The sequence below is a fragment of the Chiloscyllium plagiosum genome, unplaced genomic scaffold, assembly GCF_037043375.1.
Source record: "Chiloscyllium plagiosum isolate Xiang-an unplaced genomic scaffold, Cpla_swu_hap1 HiC_scaffold_34, whole genome shotgun sequence".
Classification (NCBI taxonomy): Eukaryota; Metazoa; Chordata; class Chondrichthyes; order Orectolobiformes; family Hemiscylliidae; genus Chiloscyllium; species Chiloscyllium plagiosum.
The window spans coordinates 27,342,563-27,360,254 of NW_028270172.1; the positions used below are offsets into that span (position 1 = coordinate 27,342,563).

The 17,692-nt window shown below is 43.6% G+C and overlaps 1 protein-coding gene across 1 annotated transcript in view; it reads right to left on the bottom strand.

The window, feature by feature from the left end:
* Nucleotides 1–17,692, bottom strand: part of LOC122564423 (collagen alpha-6(VI) chain-like) — a 178,737-nt gene that overhangs the window by 32,977 nt on the left and 128,068 nt on the right. Inside the window, exons 31-37 of the mRNA XM_087978572.1 lie at nucleotides 17,195–17,257; nucleotides 10,538–10,600; nucleotides 9,299–9,361; nucleotides 8,766–8,816; nucleotides 4,350–4,385; nucleotides 4,200–4,262; nucleotides 3,683–3,745 (exon numbers count right to left, since the gene is read on the bottom strand). Of these exons, the coding sequence (XP_087834698.1) occupies nucleotides 3,683–3,745; nucleotides 4,200–4,262; nucleotides 4,350–4,385; nucleotides 8,766–8,816; nucleotides 9,299–9,361; nucleotides 10,538–10,600; nucleotides 17,195–17,257 (402 nt within the window). The remainder of the gene's footprint in view (nucleotides 1–3,682; nucleotides 3,746–4,199; nucleotides 4,263–4,349; nucleotides 4,386–8,765; nucleotides 8,817–9,298; nucleotides 9,362–10,537; nucleotides 10,601–17,194; nucleotides 17,258–17,692) is intronic.

Below are 17,692 nucleotides of genomic sequence, written 5' to 3' on the forward strand. Positions count from 1 at the left end.
CTAAGCCTACCCTCAGCCTTTATCGCCAGCCTTTTAAGCTGGACTTTCCTTTTTAAGTGTCAGGTTTTGAAGTTCAAAAGCTCTCTCTTTTCTTTTTTCTGCTCTCTTTTTCCCTCTCTTCTGGTTTTAATCATAACTCAAACTGATTCATTTCTGCTGCCCTTTCTTTATCTCTCGTCTCTAACTCAAGCTGCTTTATTTGTAATCGAAGTCTTGCCATCTCTATAGATTCTGATGGTTTCTGCAGCAAGTTTCAATGCTGTGCTACTGCTGTAATTATCTCTCCTTTCCTCACAGAAGCAGGCAGTTCCAATTGCAGCTTCTCTGCTAATTCGCTGCTTCTCTGCTGATCAGAAAAGTAATCTGAACACCTGCACCAACCAAACTGCAACCCCCCTCCCACCCCTCCGGTTGAACATTTCAACTCCCCCTCCCTCTCTGCTGAGGACATGCAGGTCCTGGGCCTCCTCCATCGCCACTCCCTCACCACCTAACGCCTGGAGGAAGAATGCCTTATCTTCCACCTCGGAACCCTTCAACCCCAGGGCATCAATGTGCACTTAGCCAGTTTCCTCATTTCCCCTCCCCCCACCTTATCCCAGTTCCAACCTTCCAGCTCAGCACTGCCCTCATGACCTGTCCCACCTGTCAATCTTCCTTCCCACCTATCCGTTCCAGTCTCCTCTCCGACCTATCATCTTTACTCCCACCTCCACCCACCTAGTGCACAATCAGCTACCTTCTCCCCAGCCCCACCCCCCCTCACATTTATCTCTCCACCCCCCAGGCTCCCAGCCTCATTCCTGATGAAGGGCTCTGGCCCGAAATGTCGATTTTCCTGCTCCTCGGATGCTGCCTGACCTGCTGTGCTTTTCCAGTAACACTCTCAATTCTCCTCAGTCTAGTAACAGGATTTGAGCTGGCTGGTCACAGCCCATGTACTGTGCCTGTGTAAATAAAGGGGTGATTTAGTGATGGGATACTGGCCTTTGTGAAGTTATTTCAGTCTACATCTGCTCATATTCCTATGTTCACTTGTCCATGTGACAGGAGCAGCATGAGCTATAAATGATTGTTTAATGGATAGGTTATTTACGATCGATTAGCTCACTTGGCCAGACGGCTAATGCAGAGTGATACCAACTGTGTAGGTGCAATTCCTGTGCTAGCTGAGGTCACTAAGAAGGATGCTCCTTCTCAAAGTCTCCCCTAGGGTTAAACCATTACCAGTTGTGTCTCTCAAATAACAGGAGAAAGTGAGGACTGCAGATGCTGGAGATCAGAGCTGGATGGGAGATCCCCTGAGATGATGAGGTTATGGATGGTCTGGGAGATGATGGTTTGGTGGTGGGAGGTGGGGTCATGGTCAAGGGGGCAGTAGGAGGAGCCCTCCACTCCTTCCATTCCAACCCCAACCTCACTATCAAACCGGTAGACAAGGGAGGCGCGGTAGTAGTTTGGCGCACCGACCTTTACACCGCTGAGGCAAAACGCCAGCTCGCGGACACCTCCTCCTACTGCCCCCTTGACCATGACCCCACCCCCCACCACCAAACCATCATCTCCCAGACCATAAATAACCTCATCACCTCATGGGATCTCCCATCCACCGCCTCCAACCTCATAGTCCCACAACCTCGCACCGCCCGTTTCTACCTCCTGCCCAAAATCCACAAACCTGACTGCCCCGGCCGACCCATTGTCTCAGCCTGCTCCTGCCCCACCGAACTCATCTCTGCATACCTCGACACGGTCTTGTCCCCCTTAGTCCAAGAACTCCCTACCTATGTTCGGGACACCACCCACGCCCTCCACCTCCTCCATGATTTTCGCTTCCCCAGTCCACAACGCCTTATCTTCACCATGGACATCCAGTCCCTGTACACCTCCATCCCCCATTACGAAGGACTCAAAGCCCTCCGCTTCTACCTTTCCTGCCGTACCAACCAGTACCCATCCACTGACACCCTCCTTCGACTGACTGAACTGGTCCTCACCCTGAACAACTTCTCTTTCCAATCCTCCCACTTCCTCCAAACCAAAGGAGTAGCCATGGGCACCCGCATGGGCCCCAGCTATGCCTGCCTCTTCGTAGGGTATGTGGAACAGTCCATCTTCCGCAGCTACACTGGCACCACCACCCACATTTTCCTCCGCTACATCGATGACTGTATCGGCGCTGCCTCGTGCTCCCGCGAGGAGGTTGAACAGTTCATCCACTTTACCAACACCTTCCAACCCGACCTCAAATTCACCTGGACTGTCTCAGACTCCTCCCTCCCCTTCCTAGACCTTTCCATTTCTATCTCGGGCGACCGAATCAACACGGACATTTTATCTATAAACCGACCGACTCCCACAGCTACCTAGATTAAACCTCCTCCCACCCTGCCCCCTGCAAAAACGCCATCCCATATTCCCAATTCCTTAGTCTCCGCCGTATCTGCTCCCAGGAGGAACAGTTCCAATTCCGTACAACCCAGATGGCCTCCTTCTTCAAAGACTGCAATTTCCCCCAGACGTGATCGACGATGCCCTCCACCGCATCTTCTCCACTTCCCGCTCCTCCGCCCTTGAGCCCCGCCCCTCCAACCGCCACCAGGACAGAACCCCACTGGTCCTCACCTACCACCCCACCAACCTCCATATACAGCGTATCATCCGCTGTCATTTCCGCCACCTCCAAACGGACCCCACCACCAGGATATATTTCCCTCCCCTCCCCTATCAGCTTTCCGAAAAGACCACTCCCTCCATGACTCCCTCATCGGGTCCACACCCCCCACCAACTCAACCTCCACTCCCGGCACCTTCCCCTGCAATCGCAAGAAATGTAAAATTTGCGCCCACACCTCCCCCCTTACTTCCCTCCAAGGCCCCAAGGGATCCTTCCATATCCGACACAAATTCACCTGCACCTCCACACACATCATTTGTTGCATCCGCTGCACCCGATGTGGCCTCCTCTATATTAGGGAGACAGGCCGCCTACTTGCGGAACGTTTCAGAGAACACCTCTGGGACACCCGGACCAACCAACCCAACCACCCCGTGGCTCAACACTTCAACTCCCCCTCCCACTCCACCAAGGACCTGCAGGTCCTTGGACTCCTCCATCGCCAGACCATAGCAACACGACGGCTGGAGGAAGAACGCCTCATCATCCGCCTAGGAACCCTCCAACCACAAGGGATGAACTCAGATTTCTCCAGTTTCCTCATTTTCCCTCACCCCACCTTGTCTCAGTCAAATCCCTCGAACTCAGCACCGCCTTCCTAACCTGCAATCTTCTTCCTGACCTCTCCGCCCCCACCCCCACTCCGGCCTATCACCCTCACCTTGACCTCCTTCCACCTATCGCATTTCCAACGCCCCTCCCCCAAGTCCCTCCTCCCTACCTTTTATCTTTAGCCTGCTGGACACACTTTCCTCATTCCTGAAGAAGGGCTCGTGCCCGAAACGTCGATTCTCCTGCTCCTTGGATGCTGCCTGACCTGCTGCGCTTTTCCAGCAACACATTTTCATCCCTCAAATAACAGAGCAGCTGTGTAGGCCGGTAGGAGCATGGTAATAATTCGTAAAACCTTTGGCATCAATTCAATGAATACACTCATTTTGAATTTGTGAAAGAGCAGGTAGATAAAGGCAAAAGTAAATCTCTCCACGTATCTGACCAACTTACAGGAGGTCCAGGAGGTCCGTAATCACCTGGAATCCCATGCTCACCAGGAGGTCCAGCATCACCCTAAAAAAAAGAGCAAAGAGAGCAGGCTATTTAATTTTAGATCTCGACAGATCACCTCATTTATCATTTTGTGATGAGTAGCCCTGCTTTACTTGTATACTGTTGACATAATTCTATAATTTGCTGCAAGACCCAATTGGACGACTTATTAAAGAGGTAGTGTGACAGCTTTTCAATTGTTCAAAATTCTCTTCATTCTCATCGTTTCACCACGTAAGCTATGAATCTGCTCAGGCACAATGCAGAACCAGGCAGTGAAAATGATTAAATGGAAATAATCTTGAGCGTTTTTAAAATTTCTCAGGTGGGACTAGATTGGGTTGGGATATCTGGTCGGCATGGACAGGTTGGACCGAAGGGTCTGTTTCCGTGCTGTACATCTCTATGACTCTATTTTGTTAAAAGAATGTACAAGTGTCTTTGATCAACTAAATGTTTTAAATGGAACATCTACCCTTGCTCCTCTTGCTCCTTTGGATCCGGCATTGCCCGATTGACCAGGTTCGCCAATTTCTCCCTGAAACAAAAAACATTGAATGAAAATCAGGACTTTTCTTATCACACAACAGGAAAAACTAGAACTCTTTTGAAATATTGCTGATACCTGAAGTCCAGGGCTTCCAATGCCTCCTCCGTCCCCCTGAAGGATTGGAGGAAAAACAAAGACAGTTTTGTTTTTGTAAGTACAAAACTAAGTTGTAAAGCTCTTTCAGCTCGTATCATTGAAAAGATAACAACAAAATGTATAATTAGACATTCGCATTATCACTTGAATGGTTAAGAAACAAAACGTTAAAGATAAATTAATGAAGACAAAAATGATATGAATCCCCAATGGCATACAGGTGATTAGAAATGATGATTAAAATACTTAACAGCAGCAAAACATAGGGCTGTTTTAAAATCCATTTCCAATGAACTATTTTTTGTGTTAACTGCATGCAGTCTTACAATACCTCTAAGTCCATCTTTGGAATTAATAACTAGATTGGATTCCAATTGATTCTTTGTTCACGCTCCAGGGCAGATCACAGAAATTATAGTAAGCCATCAGCCCCAGAGCTTTCCTTTATTATAATTAGATCATGTTTAGTCTGCATTTTAGTTTTATCAAGTATTTTTGATTCATGATCCCTGGATACACTTTGTTTCTTATATACACATCACCCTGAGTAATATTAATAGAATAAAAGCACAGTGTAATTTTCCCACTGCTACTTGTTATGTATTCAACTCTATCTCATCAACTCTTTCACTGTTGCTAAATTATTAATCTTATCAGAATTCCAGCCCTGGATGAGCAGAAATGGCCTCTTATTAACTATTGGGAAACTGAATCCCTTGTTTTTGGTCCCTGCTCCAAAATCTACTTTCTCGCCACCAACTCCATCTCTCTCCCTGTTTCAACTACCTGGTTCAACAAGATTATCTGCAAGCTTGATGTCATGATTGTTGACACCAAGGATAGCTTCAGACTACATAATTAAGCAACCACTAAGACCATTCATTTCCACTTCCAAAACTTTGCCTAACTTTGCCTCTTGGTCAAGTGTTGAAATCCTCATTTGTATCTTCGTTATCTCCAGACTAGATTATTCCAACTCACTACTGCCTTGTCTCCTATATTGTACATTTTGTAGACAAGATCATTCAAACGTCTGCTGTTTCAGCCTTACTGAGCATCAAGCATCTTTCACCTATCAGACTAGCACACACCTCCTTATATTCACTCCCCTTGAACAGCCTAACACTAATTTTAAAGTTATTCCCAGGTGTTGGTCATTTATCTGCCCTCTCATGGTCCTTAGTCATCTTAAACTTCACAATTGGATTATGCTTTAGTCTTGCATATTCACAGGATGAGTAATCTGAATTTTGTTCACCAAATGCGATCATCAACCAATCCACATTATTGCATTTGAGGAAGGACATTAACCATGTGCCACATTCTGCTTTAAATGAACTTTAGAACCTAGGGAATAAATTAAAGTAAAATGCTGGGGAAATCCTGTCTAGAGACTAGTTTCTTATTCACTTCAAGTGGGATGTAGGATCTGAAACTGAATGCATAGTGAACTAAGATTCTTAACGGAACCTTACGGTTGTGTTGAATGAGTGATTCAGCTGTGATAGGTATTTGCAATCTGTATCCATATTCTTCTCCACTTTTGCATGGTGAATAATGTTGCAACCTCAAACAAAATAATTACTCAAACAGAACTCATGTAATCCTGAAAATGACCTTACATGACTCAGCAAGTGACCTTATCCTAGATTTGACCAGTCATAGTGAACATATTCAATAATTTTCTGAGATTTTAGCAGAGCTGCTGCTTTCCTCGCCTCTCATGGGAGTACAGGGGAACCTCGATTATCCGAATACCAATTATCCAAAAATCGGATTATCTGAAGGAGATCTTGAGGTCCCAATAGAAACATTACATCAAAGACGTGTTTCCAACAGTGATCGCGTCTTTTGTTTACAGTGATTAAACAGGCACTGTCTCCAAATGACTGACCGTCTGCCCTCTCTCTCTCCCCACACTTGCTCTGGAGTTCTACAAAGGGGTGTACCGTAAACCACACCACCCCCCACCTTCCCCAGATAATCTCTCCAACATTGTCCTGTACAGGGCAGAGGTGGAACCTGTGAAAAGGTTGCAGTAAAAAGGTGTGCGTGCGCGCCGTGTGTGTGTGTGTGTGCGTATGTGCGCGCGCGTGTGTGCAGTCCTGTTGTTGGTAAATAGTCCGGCTGCCCCGGAGAGGGGGTGGTTGTGCATGGGGTTGGGGGGGCAGTGTGGGCGGTGGGGGCTTACGCACTTTGTGCTGGGGGTGGGGGCAGTGTTGGACAGGGATGGAGGCAGGAGGGCGGTGTTGGATGGGGTTGGGGGTGGTGTTAGAGGGGTTTGGGGCAGGGGCGGTGTTGGATGGGGTTGGGGGTGGGGGGCGGTGTTATTGGGGTGGGTGGCGTGGGGGCGGTGTTGCGTGGGGTAGGGGATGGTGTTGGACAGGGTTGTGGGCAGGGGCGGTGTTGGACTGACTTGAGGTGAGGTGTTGGATGGGGTGGGTGGCGGGGTGCGGTTTTAGATGGGGTTGGGTGCGTGGACAGTGTTGGGCAGGGTTGGGGATGGCGGGGCGGTGTTGGAAGGGGTTGGGGGCGGGGGTGGTGTTAGAAGGGGTTGGGGGTGGTGTTGGAAGGGGTTGGGGCAGGGGTGGTGTTGGGCAGGGTTAGGGGTGGCGGGGCGGGGTTAGAAGGTGTTGGGGGCGGGGGGGCGGCGTTGGAAGGGGTTGGGGGCGGTGGGGCGGTGTTGGAAGGGGTTGGGGGTGGGGGCGGTGTTGGACAGGGTTGGGGGGCAGGCGGCGGTGTTGGGCAGGCGGCTATGTTGGACAGAGTTGGGAGCGGTGTGGTGTTGGACAGGGTTGGGGCAGGGGTGTTGGGCAGGGTTGGGGGCGGGGGCGGGGGCGGTGTTAGACAGGGTTGGGGCGGAGGCAGTGTTGGGCAGGGTTGGGGACGGGGGCGGTGTTGGACGGGGTTGGGGGCAGGGGCGGTGTTGGACAGGGTTGGGGGCCGGGGGAGGTGTTGGACGGGGGGGCACTGTTGGGTAGGATTGAATGCAGGGGGCGGTGTTGGGCAGGATTGGGGGGGCAGGGGCAGTGTTTAACGTGGTTGGGTGTGGGGAGGGGGTATTGGGCAGGGTTGGGGGCAGGGTGCGCTGTTGGGCAGAGTTGAGGGTGGGGGGTGGTGTTAGGCAGGGTTGGTGCCATGCACAAATTTGGGGCTGAACTTTTTTTACAAAGTGCAATAGCAGGCGAAGGGTTAGTAAAGTTCACCTCCATGTCCATCTCCTGCCTATTCTTTGTAGAGAAGGAAGCCTTGCCCATGGTGCAATTGATACCCTTAAGTGGGGGCTATGTTGGACTAACTAAAGGTTACTCAATAGTCTACACCCAACTGCCAATGGACTTTTTCCCATGGTCCATGTCAAGTGTCCAGGTTAGCAGCTAAGTTAGAAAGGCGGTATATCCTACTTGGGCATCTTGTGTCTAATGTACCACTCTGCCCAACATGCCCGATTGAACGGGATGCACCAACCAACACCCCCTCACCTCTCTTTTTGATCTGTCAACAGGTCCCAGCACGACCCCAGACATACGTAAAAGATTAGGCTCCATCAGCATCTTCTCTTCAGGACATTATTCCCACTAATGCTGCTGGGACAGGAGCATTACATGCTATTGACTGGCCAGCAGCAGGCAGAGATAGGAACTCCTCTCCGGCAGCAGCTTTTAGGTCAACATCTCAATGGTTTTTCAATAGCTGTGGGGCTAGTCAGCTAAGTACACATGAATTTGTCATAGACCTTTCCTACAGGGTTCAGGGACATCATCCCTTAGTTAAAATTCAGCACATAATGCCTGAACTATCCCTCATAAGGAACTCACCTTCCTTCAAACATTTAAAATTATTCTTTTGAAAATATTTATCCATTTTCCTTTTTTATGCTTTCTGTTCATGCGACTATTTCTGGTGTGGAAAAGTAATCAATTTGACATCAGAAGTCAGGAAAGCATACTGACCTTTAGCATTTTCTTCTGTATTCATATCTTCAACGTTATTGAAAAAGAAAAATTGTTTCTCAACAGTGTCACTTAAGAATGCCACCAACAATAGTCATGATTTGGAGATGCCGGTGTTGGACTGGGGTGGACAAAGTTAAAAATCACACAACACCAGGTTATAGTCCAACAGGTTTATTTGGAAGCACAAGCTTTCGAAGTGCTGCTCCTTCATCAGGTGGTTAGTGATCAAGAATATTGATTCAGACAATGGGACTTGCACGTCTGTTTCTGCAACTACTACCAATCCCTATATTTCAGCAATAAGGCAGCTATTTACCACCCTGTGCATTGACTAACTATTCAACCAGTGTGCCACAGGAGGATGTGATGTTATAGCCCCAATAATGTTTCAGCAAATTACCGGTCATATTTTCCATTTGTCAATAATATAGTCTGTTACCTTTCTTCCCTTTATTCCTGGAGAACCAAATCTACTTGCACCATCTATGCCCTGTGTGACAAAGAATATGTTCATCATAATTTGTTAGTAAATATTCAACCTCAATGTTGATGCACATAGGTAATGAGGTCATTGACTACATTGTGTGATGGAATTAAACAGGTGCATCTCTCATAGACCTTTATTTCACTGACTTCAATGAAAGGATCCCAATTCATTACGATTCATTATACATCACTGCAAAAGGCAAAAATTACCCTCAGAGCATCAAGATCCAGTACAATAATTAGAGAAGAGTGCAGAAGTCTGGAGATAATTGGGCCAGATCACATTCTGCCCTTACTTTTACACATACACTATAATTTTCTGAGGGAACTATAATAACGGAACCTTGCTTTGTATACTTGCTGATGATTCAATTTTATTGCTGGTTATCAGTGAGGTTGGGGAGTTCTTTAAGAGCAAGACTATTTATCATTTTGTTTTTAAGAAATTGTTAACAAAACTTAGAATAATAACAAAAGGAAGCTTACCGGGCTCCCCCGAGGTCCTGCCTGTCCTATGATGCCTTTGGTACCTGGATTTCCATGTTGACCCTATTGAATGCCCAAAAGACTGATTAGTAAAACCCTTTCCTACTCCTTCCACATGTGCAGAAGTGGACATTACCTACTTCACTCCATTCAGTAGGCACATCCAACAACCTATCTCATCGAAACCATTCCATGTAATGCAAGTAAACACCCAATCTGAACAGTTCCCAACCATAAGGAAGCCTTCCTGGAACAGAGTATGCAATGATTTACTCTTTTAGTATGTTTAAAATGTTTATTAATGTAGCGACTGATTTTGGTCTAGTAATGGGTGATATGTGATACTACAATTTTAGACAGGAGGCCAAGATTGGTTCTTCACAATTGTATTGGAAGAGATGAAACAGCAACTGATTCTTCAGATCTGCCCAGTGGATCAGAGGTAGAGTTTGTTAGTTAAGTTTTTTCTAACATTAATGCCTGTGTTTGATATAGCCCTCATTGGGTTGAAACAAGAGAAACCAAGACTATGCTTTCTTGAATTTTCTTTGAACAAACTGAATGGATGGAAAACCATTTAAAAGGTCAAATCTCTGCTTTGTCTCATCCATGAAGATCCAATTTTGGTTTCTAGTCTTTAATTTTGAAAATCCTCATTATCCGTGACTGGACCATGATTTTTTCTTCTGCATTGAATTTGGAATTTTGGGCTGAAGGTAGTGAAGAGATTTAAAAATTTTGCCTCAGCGTGATGGATGTGTGGGATTGACCAATGGAAACAGAGGGAGTAGGTGGCCCCAGACAATTTGAGATTCACTAAGTACTTGGAGGTAAACTGATAAAAGGTGACAACGTAATGTCCTCAACACTGGGCCATCGACTGAAAGGAATACCTTCATGTCCTTTTATACTTTCCTATTTCCTTTATGGCATTTACTCACTGTGCTTACAGTAGGAGAAACAACACTACAAGTTTATATGGAATTTTAATCCAACAAAAGGACACTGCATCCTTACAGGGATGAGATTTCCAAGCTGGATAAAGGAGTTCTGGTCACATAAATGCCAAAACGCAATGGAATTAACTCCAAAGCTTCCTTTATTTTTACAACAGGATTTCCAGCTGGTAACAGGTCTGTTTGAAGACCTGATAATATGCTGTAACATGTGTATGGAATCATAAAGCCTATTTTTCTAAAATGATGGATTGGACTGGATTAAAACTGAAAGTACACTTACAGCACGTCCTTTAGCTCCAGGATTTCCATCTATTCCATCAAGACCAGAAATTCCATTTGGACCCTGTTAGTAATTAACAGACAAAAATACTGCTCAACCTTCAGTGCATTATGAAATTATTTACTTTTATCTTAAAAGCAGGCAGTGAAACATACATCTGTTGCCAATTCTGTTTTGTTCTTGGCAATTAAAAGATACACAGAAATAGTATGTGAACAAGGACATAACCCATGTGAACTGGAGAAAGACCAAGTCAGGTCATTGGTGTCCACTGCTGATCTCCAGAAGTATTTTCAGCAACCTCAATTTTTTTTGGAATTATGACTTGTAATATAGTTGATTGGTTATCAGGCAGCTTGTACAACTTCCAAAATAATTAAAGTAGAATCTGAAAATAAGTTCATTCAGTTTTGTATTACAGGCAAATCAATTTTTTTTCTGTTTTCATAAGTACTCAGGCATTGGAACTAACTTGTGCACAATCTTGGGGTGAACTAAAATATTGAAAACTCACCTATCTGTCCCTATCTGCATATTGATTCATCCATTATCTATCATATGACTGATGGTTTAAGAAATATACCTAATCTTCCATGAATAAACAGTGACTGTGCTAGCTTGATACCAACAGTGATTAGTTGAAAATGCAAACCTCAAGGTTGGTGTTGGTGCTACCTGGAGCAGAGTTCGAACCATACCCAATGCATTTGCACCGGACCCTGAGCCAGTCAAGGACCTCTGGAGAAATGTCACTGTAATGCAGAGACCCCCAAATCAAAATTTGTCCATGCCATTTTGACCTTTAGTGCTATTCAGAGATTAAATCAGTGTACATGAGTCAAAATGTGAGGCCGGCATGTTAGGTGGGGTGACAAGGCTGCTCATTCTGGCAAGGTGATGTCATCCTTGAATCTTTTTCAGAGGGGTTGTAAATGACCCAGACTCTGAAAAGTCTGAGAGTTTGGATAGATTTTAAGGTCCATTTGTTTAAAGCTAACAGATAGTGCCACAGAAAGAAGGCTTTCCAGTTTTTTTAAAAAACTTGCCTAATGAAAGGGGAGTGGTCAGTTTAGTAGCTCTGACAGATCAGCAGCAGTGTTTGTGAAGAAAGGTGGCTGGGGCAAGGTCAGGCTGGAGTCTCTCTCCTTCTAACTTCAAGCCTGTAAACCCTTGTTTGATTTTACCTTTTATGCCAAGGGGTGTTCATGGGGATTGTTGAAAGTATTTTGGATTAGCATCATTAAGTCGGGACAGTCTGTTGGGTTCAAATAGGACAAGTTATTTGGTTTTCTGTTTTCTGCTCTTTGTGTTTCATTCAGTAATCTTGTAAATAAATTCAGTTTTTGTTTAAAACTAAGTAGTCTGACCAGTTGATTCTCTCCTGGAATATCCACTATACACCTGCTGAAATCATATAGCAAAGTTAGGGTCTGGGCTACCTTCTTGAAATGTTTTGAGGGGCCTGGCCTTGTCCATAACAGTGGTAACTAATATCAGGGAGAAACTTTTAATTTTTAATTCCAAGAGATAAATAATGCCTCCATATTAGCAGCAACTTAGAGTTAATGACAGTAGAATCCCAGTTGGCACCTTGGTAAACAGGAGTGACATTTAGAAAAAACATTCTAAGAAGGCCTCAGGATGAGACAGAATTGGACAAACATTGCCAAAGGAAGAGAGGGCAACATCTGGTTTGAGCTTGATTGTTTATACCCTGTCTAGCTGAAGGAGATTAACCTATGACATAGAAGGGGCATCTGTTTTATTGTTTGTGTATGAAGGAAGACAGGAGTGTGGATAATGAGATGCTAACAGTGCAAAGATAAATAACTTTTCTATATGCTTCAGTGTCTTGCTTTGGTCTAGTAACTAAGGCAGATCTCTACCTGTGTAGCTCAAATAAGACCATGAGGCATAACACATTCTCACCACCTTCAGGAAGGGGAAAGGCCCACTCAGTAATGTTATGGGACTTCTCAACATTATCAGCAGACTCTCACAGCAAATTATCCTGCATCAGGTAGTGCAATAATTGTAGCAAGCAGCTATCAACTGTAATGAGAAGCAATTTAAGCAACGGAAATAGTGCTGAAGAACAGCCAAACCAGATCAGCAATTAACTGAGAAAGTAGTGGTTTGGAATTGTTTCCACTCCCAAACATTATTTTGAAGTTTCAGGAATATATAGCCTGGGAGAGAGAATAATGAATGCATTTCAGTGTTGATGCCAAATCTTGCTATAAACTACAAAAGCTGACCATATATTATTAGCATTTCTGATTTACTTCCCATGGACCCAATGCATGAAGTGGCTGTTGTGATACAGAGTGACAGACTTTGGAACATGTTCAAAATTTAATGTAAAGTCACTGAAGGCAGAACTAAGGTCATTGTGAAGAACATCTTCACAGGAGAAAAGCAATAGAATGGGAGGAGTGATCAAAGGTTTCTTTATCCAAACAGAGAAAATGAAAATGGAGGAGGGTTGAGTCTAGAGGCAAATACAAGACAGACATTGATACAGCAGAGAGATCTCAGAGGTTTTGACAACTGGCCTGATCATGGGATTGAAATCATGGCCATGTGTATGGGTGAAGGAGTCAGTGTAGGGAACGATTTGATGAACGCAAGGACAGGAAGATCATTGTTAGCAGAGCAGGGAAAATTTTGATTGGGTTTGAATTATCCAATGCCTCAGCTAGAGTACATTTAGTAAAAGGAGCTGACATTACAAGGCATGTGACTATAAGACAGTTTATAATATGAGGACCGTGCCTTTCTACTTTTCTCTATTTTTAATTGTGGACTGAAATAGGAAAAGAACTGCTTTAAAATCAAAGATTTCTGCATTTCTTTTTGAAAACAATTTGTCTGACACTCATTGTAAATACTGTTTACACAGCTGCTGTTTGGAGCAGGAATAGAAGGTGCAGATAAGCTGGAGCCAAGGATGTGTACAATGGAGATTCAGCTGGAAACATATAGTTGGTTGGTCTATGGACTACTGACCAGTTTTTGATGACAAAGGCCTTCTGTTTGCCAACAACTATGTGATTGACTCTGAGGTAGCTGAATGGCTTAGGGCTATGAACATGATACAGAGCAGCTCAGGAGCTGTCTTGGATCTGTGCAACAAAATCCACTTTGAGCCTGAAGCAAACCAGTTCATAGTTCCTTCAACTGGCTGTGAATTTTAATGAACTAGTCAGAATTCAAAATTTAGTGTAAAGTCGCTAAAGGTAAAACTAACAGTGAACTGCTCACCCTGTGCTTCCAGTAAACCAGTTAAAGCATGCAGAGAAGGAAGATTAAGAAGCAACATTCTGATCAGCTTGAGTCACCTCAGTAGTCTTGTGAACAGGTACCACTGGACCTCCTTTCCAGTCTGTCCTTTAGCCCATCACCACCTATGTTTTTTATTCTACCTGTGTGCTCATATATGGTGGGATTTATAAAGATGTTAGAGTTTTAATCAGTTCACAGTTGTTTACCTGTACAGTCAGTTAAGATATATAGTGATAGTCCCATTCTTGTGCGATGTTGTGTTGTAAGAAAATTGCACAATAGCTGCACCATTTAAACTAATGGAGCCGGAGTCGTGTTATAGGCAATACTGGTAAGGAAAGTTTGTGTTCTACAAATAATGGTCTAAGTTCTTCAATTGTGTTAAAGCCAATTTGCTTTGGAGGAAACCGGCATTATAGCAGAACCAACTGTAGTTAGAGTCCATTTACACCTCTAGAAGGATGTACCAGCTATGGAGGGAGTATAATGTAGGTTTACAAGAATTATACCCAGACTTCAGGAGTTATCAGGTGAGATTATAAAATATAGGCCTATCTCCTTGAGAATTTATAAGGTTATGTGGTGATCCGATAGAAATCTTCAAGATATTAACAGGAAAAGATACAGAAGGTAAAGACAAAGTAACTCTACTGGCTGGAGATTCTAGAAGGGGCATAGTCTAAAAATCATGGGCAGATTATTCAAAGAGATATCGCAAGCACTTCTACACACAAAGGGTGGGAGAGGTTTGAACTCTTTTTCCATAAATGGAATTGATACTGGATCAGTTGTTAATTTTAATTCTGAGATAGATAAATTTTATTAAATGAATGTCTTGAGATGTACAGGCCAAAGGTATGTATACAGAGGTAGGCCACAGATCAGCCATTAACTTAATGAATGGTAGAGCAGACTCGAGGGGCTGAGTATCCTACTCCTGTCCCTATGTTTCCTATTTAATAAACAGTCATAAACCTGATCTGTGCTTTCTGTTAACCTTGGTGTAGAAATGAGATAAATTGGAGGATCTTGTGTGTGTTTTTTTTAGAAGTTTTAATTAACTTTAGTAATGATTCTGGGAATAGTGGGCTTTATATCAATGTGCTACCCCAATGAGGCATGGCAGTAAATGAATAATCATCAAAGTTTGTACTCTAGCCGTGACCACTACCTTTAACTGAACTTAAGAAAACAAAAGCCAATAGCTGAAACCAAAGTGCAGGGCGATCCCCGTAACTGCAGAATCATTTCCCACGGTTTCACTTACCTGTAGTTTACTGTGGCCTGAACATATTATAGGGAACCTTCTGAAACCAGGGATTGGGGACCGCCGGGAAGGTAAATTTCCCATTGAAATGAATGGGTTTGCTCCGGTCCATGGTTTTGGGCTTCCACGGTAGGTTTAACAATGATTCCCCCACAGGTACGGGGAGCTGCTGGGGGGGGGGGGATCTACTGTATTCAAACTGATAGATGCAATGATGTGTTTTCATGATGGCGATGCATTCAGATCACATAATGATGTGTGACTAACCAGACTGTGTTGGCTGTTGAACTTCTGGGGCTAAACTGAATATAGCACATAAAAGTTAACAGCTGGATCCCATAACAATTGGTTCGGCACCCAAATTCCTTGGAAGCACAGAATTTCAAACCTGTTTCAGATGGTAAAACCCATTCACCAATCTCAGTTCAGAATAGTCCTTGTCAAAATACTCTTAATGTGTTAAAGAGAGCCCACAACCTAACATGTAGAATTGATACAAGAGTCAAAAATAGGATTGCCAGTAGAGGCGCAGCTGAGCCAGTCACTGTCAATGAGGTGAGGCTTTTTTGTAATTTAGTGTGCACTTCGGGGTGGAGACGCAATTTAGAAGGATAACCACAGGCAGGCTTGAGAATCTGCACATATGGGAGAATCTGTCAATAAATAAAAATAAAATAGTGCAGATGCTGGAGTTCGAAAGTGAAAAACCGCAAGTGTTGGAAATACTCAGCCTGTCTAACAGCATCTGTAGAGAGAGAAATGCTTTGAATTCAATATGAGTCTTCGTCTGAACATAACTTCAAGTGATCATGGGAGCGAGTAATACTTGGAAATGAAAGGGAAGAAAAGTGAATAGTATTTGTTGCTATTGATAGAAATTGGAGTGATTAATGTATTTGCATGCTATCAGTGGTGTAAAAAGGAGGTGAAAGAACACTGTGTTCTACTGTTGATAGGCTTGACCATTTTATCTGACTCAGATAGTTCCAGGGCAGACTCTGGAATTTGAATATGAGAGGGAGTCATGGACTTGCGTCGTCCGTATTGTCTTTGTCTGATAACGACCCTGTGTTGCACTTTGGCATGTTTTACTTTCTTCAGCACACTACATAAATTTCAGATACCAGTTTTGTTTATGCAGCTTTCACTGAAAGTATTAGAAACAATATTCAATGTTTCTGTTCAGTATTTTCAACTGCTTTCCTCTGAACCCTGTTGCCAGGAATCTGAACCAACCTTGTTTACCTCATTTAACTGAATTGGGAGGGATAATTTGGTCATGTCTGAAGCAAGTGGAGTGATTTGATATTTAGGATAAAGCATCTCATGGACTGAGCACACACACGCGGTGGGAATCTCTCCAATTTCCTTTAAGCTCAATTATTTTCTTCTCTTTTTGCATAATGCTTTAAACTTCTTGTTAATCAGTCATAAACAATATTTCCTTTATGTCTCCCACTTGAACAACTTTCGCCTTTAACCCTACTCGTTGTGAAATTCTGCGGCTGTTCCTCTTGCTGATTACTCTGGAATAACTGGATGTATTAAATTCCCATCCATGAACATTAAATTGTGCTGTCCCCAAACACATTTCAGCTACAACATCCTCTCTTCCTGGTGTACACTGTGCAAGTCTTCAGATCATATTTGATGCCTGAATGAGGCAAATTTAATTTATTTAACAATGAAAGTCACCAGATTTTCACAATTTCTGAACTGCTGTTTGTCACTTGCATTTTTCTTCCTTTTCCCATCTGCACTTAAGGGCTGAATCACTATTTTTCATTTCTGTTTCTCCATTATTCCACTGATGAACTTTTAATTCTAACAGAATTCTACCAAAATGTTTTTGCAGGCCATTCAGCCCATTATCTCCTTTTCTGTAACTTGTGCCACCAGTGCAGCTCTCCTCCTTTATCCTCTGTTTTGTTCTAACCTTACTAAAAACTTAGTCCTATTATAATTCTTGGCGCTGATGCATGGCATATACTCAAAGCACCATCACTTGTCTTGTCCTCTCGCGTAACACGTTTGCTATGCCTTTCCAACACGTCCTCTCATTATCATATTTCTTGAGCATCTAACAAGTTTCAAATAATACGAACCTGTTGACCTCTGTTTCCACTCCCACCTTTTTGACCTTTAGATCCTGGAATCCCATGTTCTCCCTTTTAAAAGACAGAAAAATAAAATCAGATGTTGCTTGTAAATTGAGATATTAGACACTAATTATACAGATAATAATCCACAGTCATTTTTCTTCTAGCTATTCCCAGTTATTGTAATTGACAGTGAAATCCTGCTTTACTGATCATCCCACAGCTTGTGATTTATAATAATCAAAACAGAACCAATCCTGTTGAAAATCTCTGGCTTCAGATTTTGAGTTATGTGTAATGGTTATAAACCACAACACAGTAACTGCAAGCCAGGAAAGAATCCTATCAATAAATCAAACTCAACTAAGCAAATCATTCAAGTATTTATTTCACAATCTTTTCTGGCACAACCAGTCAGGTTTTAGAAACCAAGAGAAAATCTTTAATTTGAGGAAGTGAACCAAGCAAGTTAATCAACATAATTTTCCAAATGCCCTTTTCCTT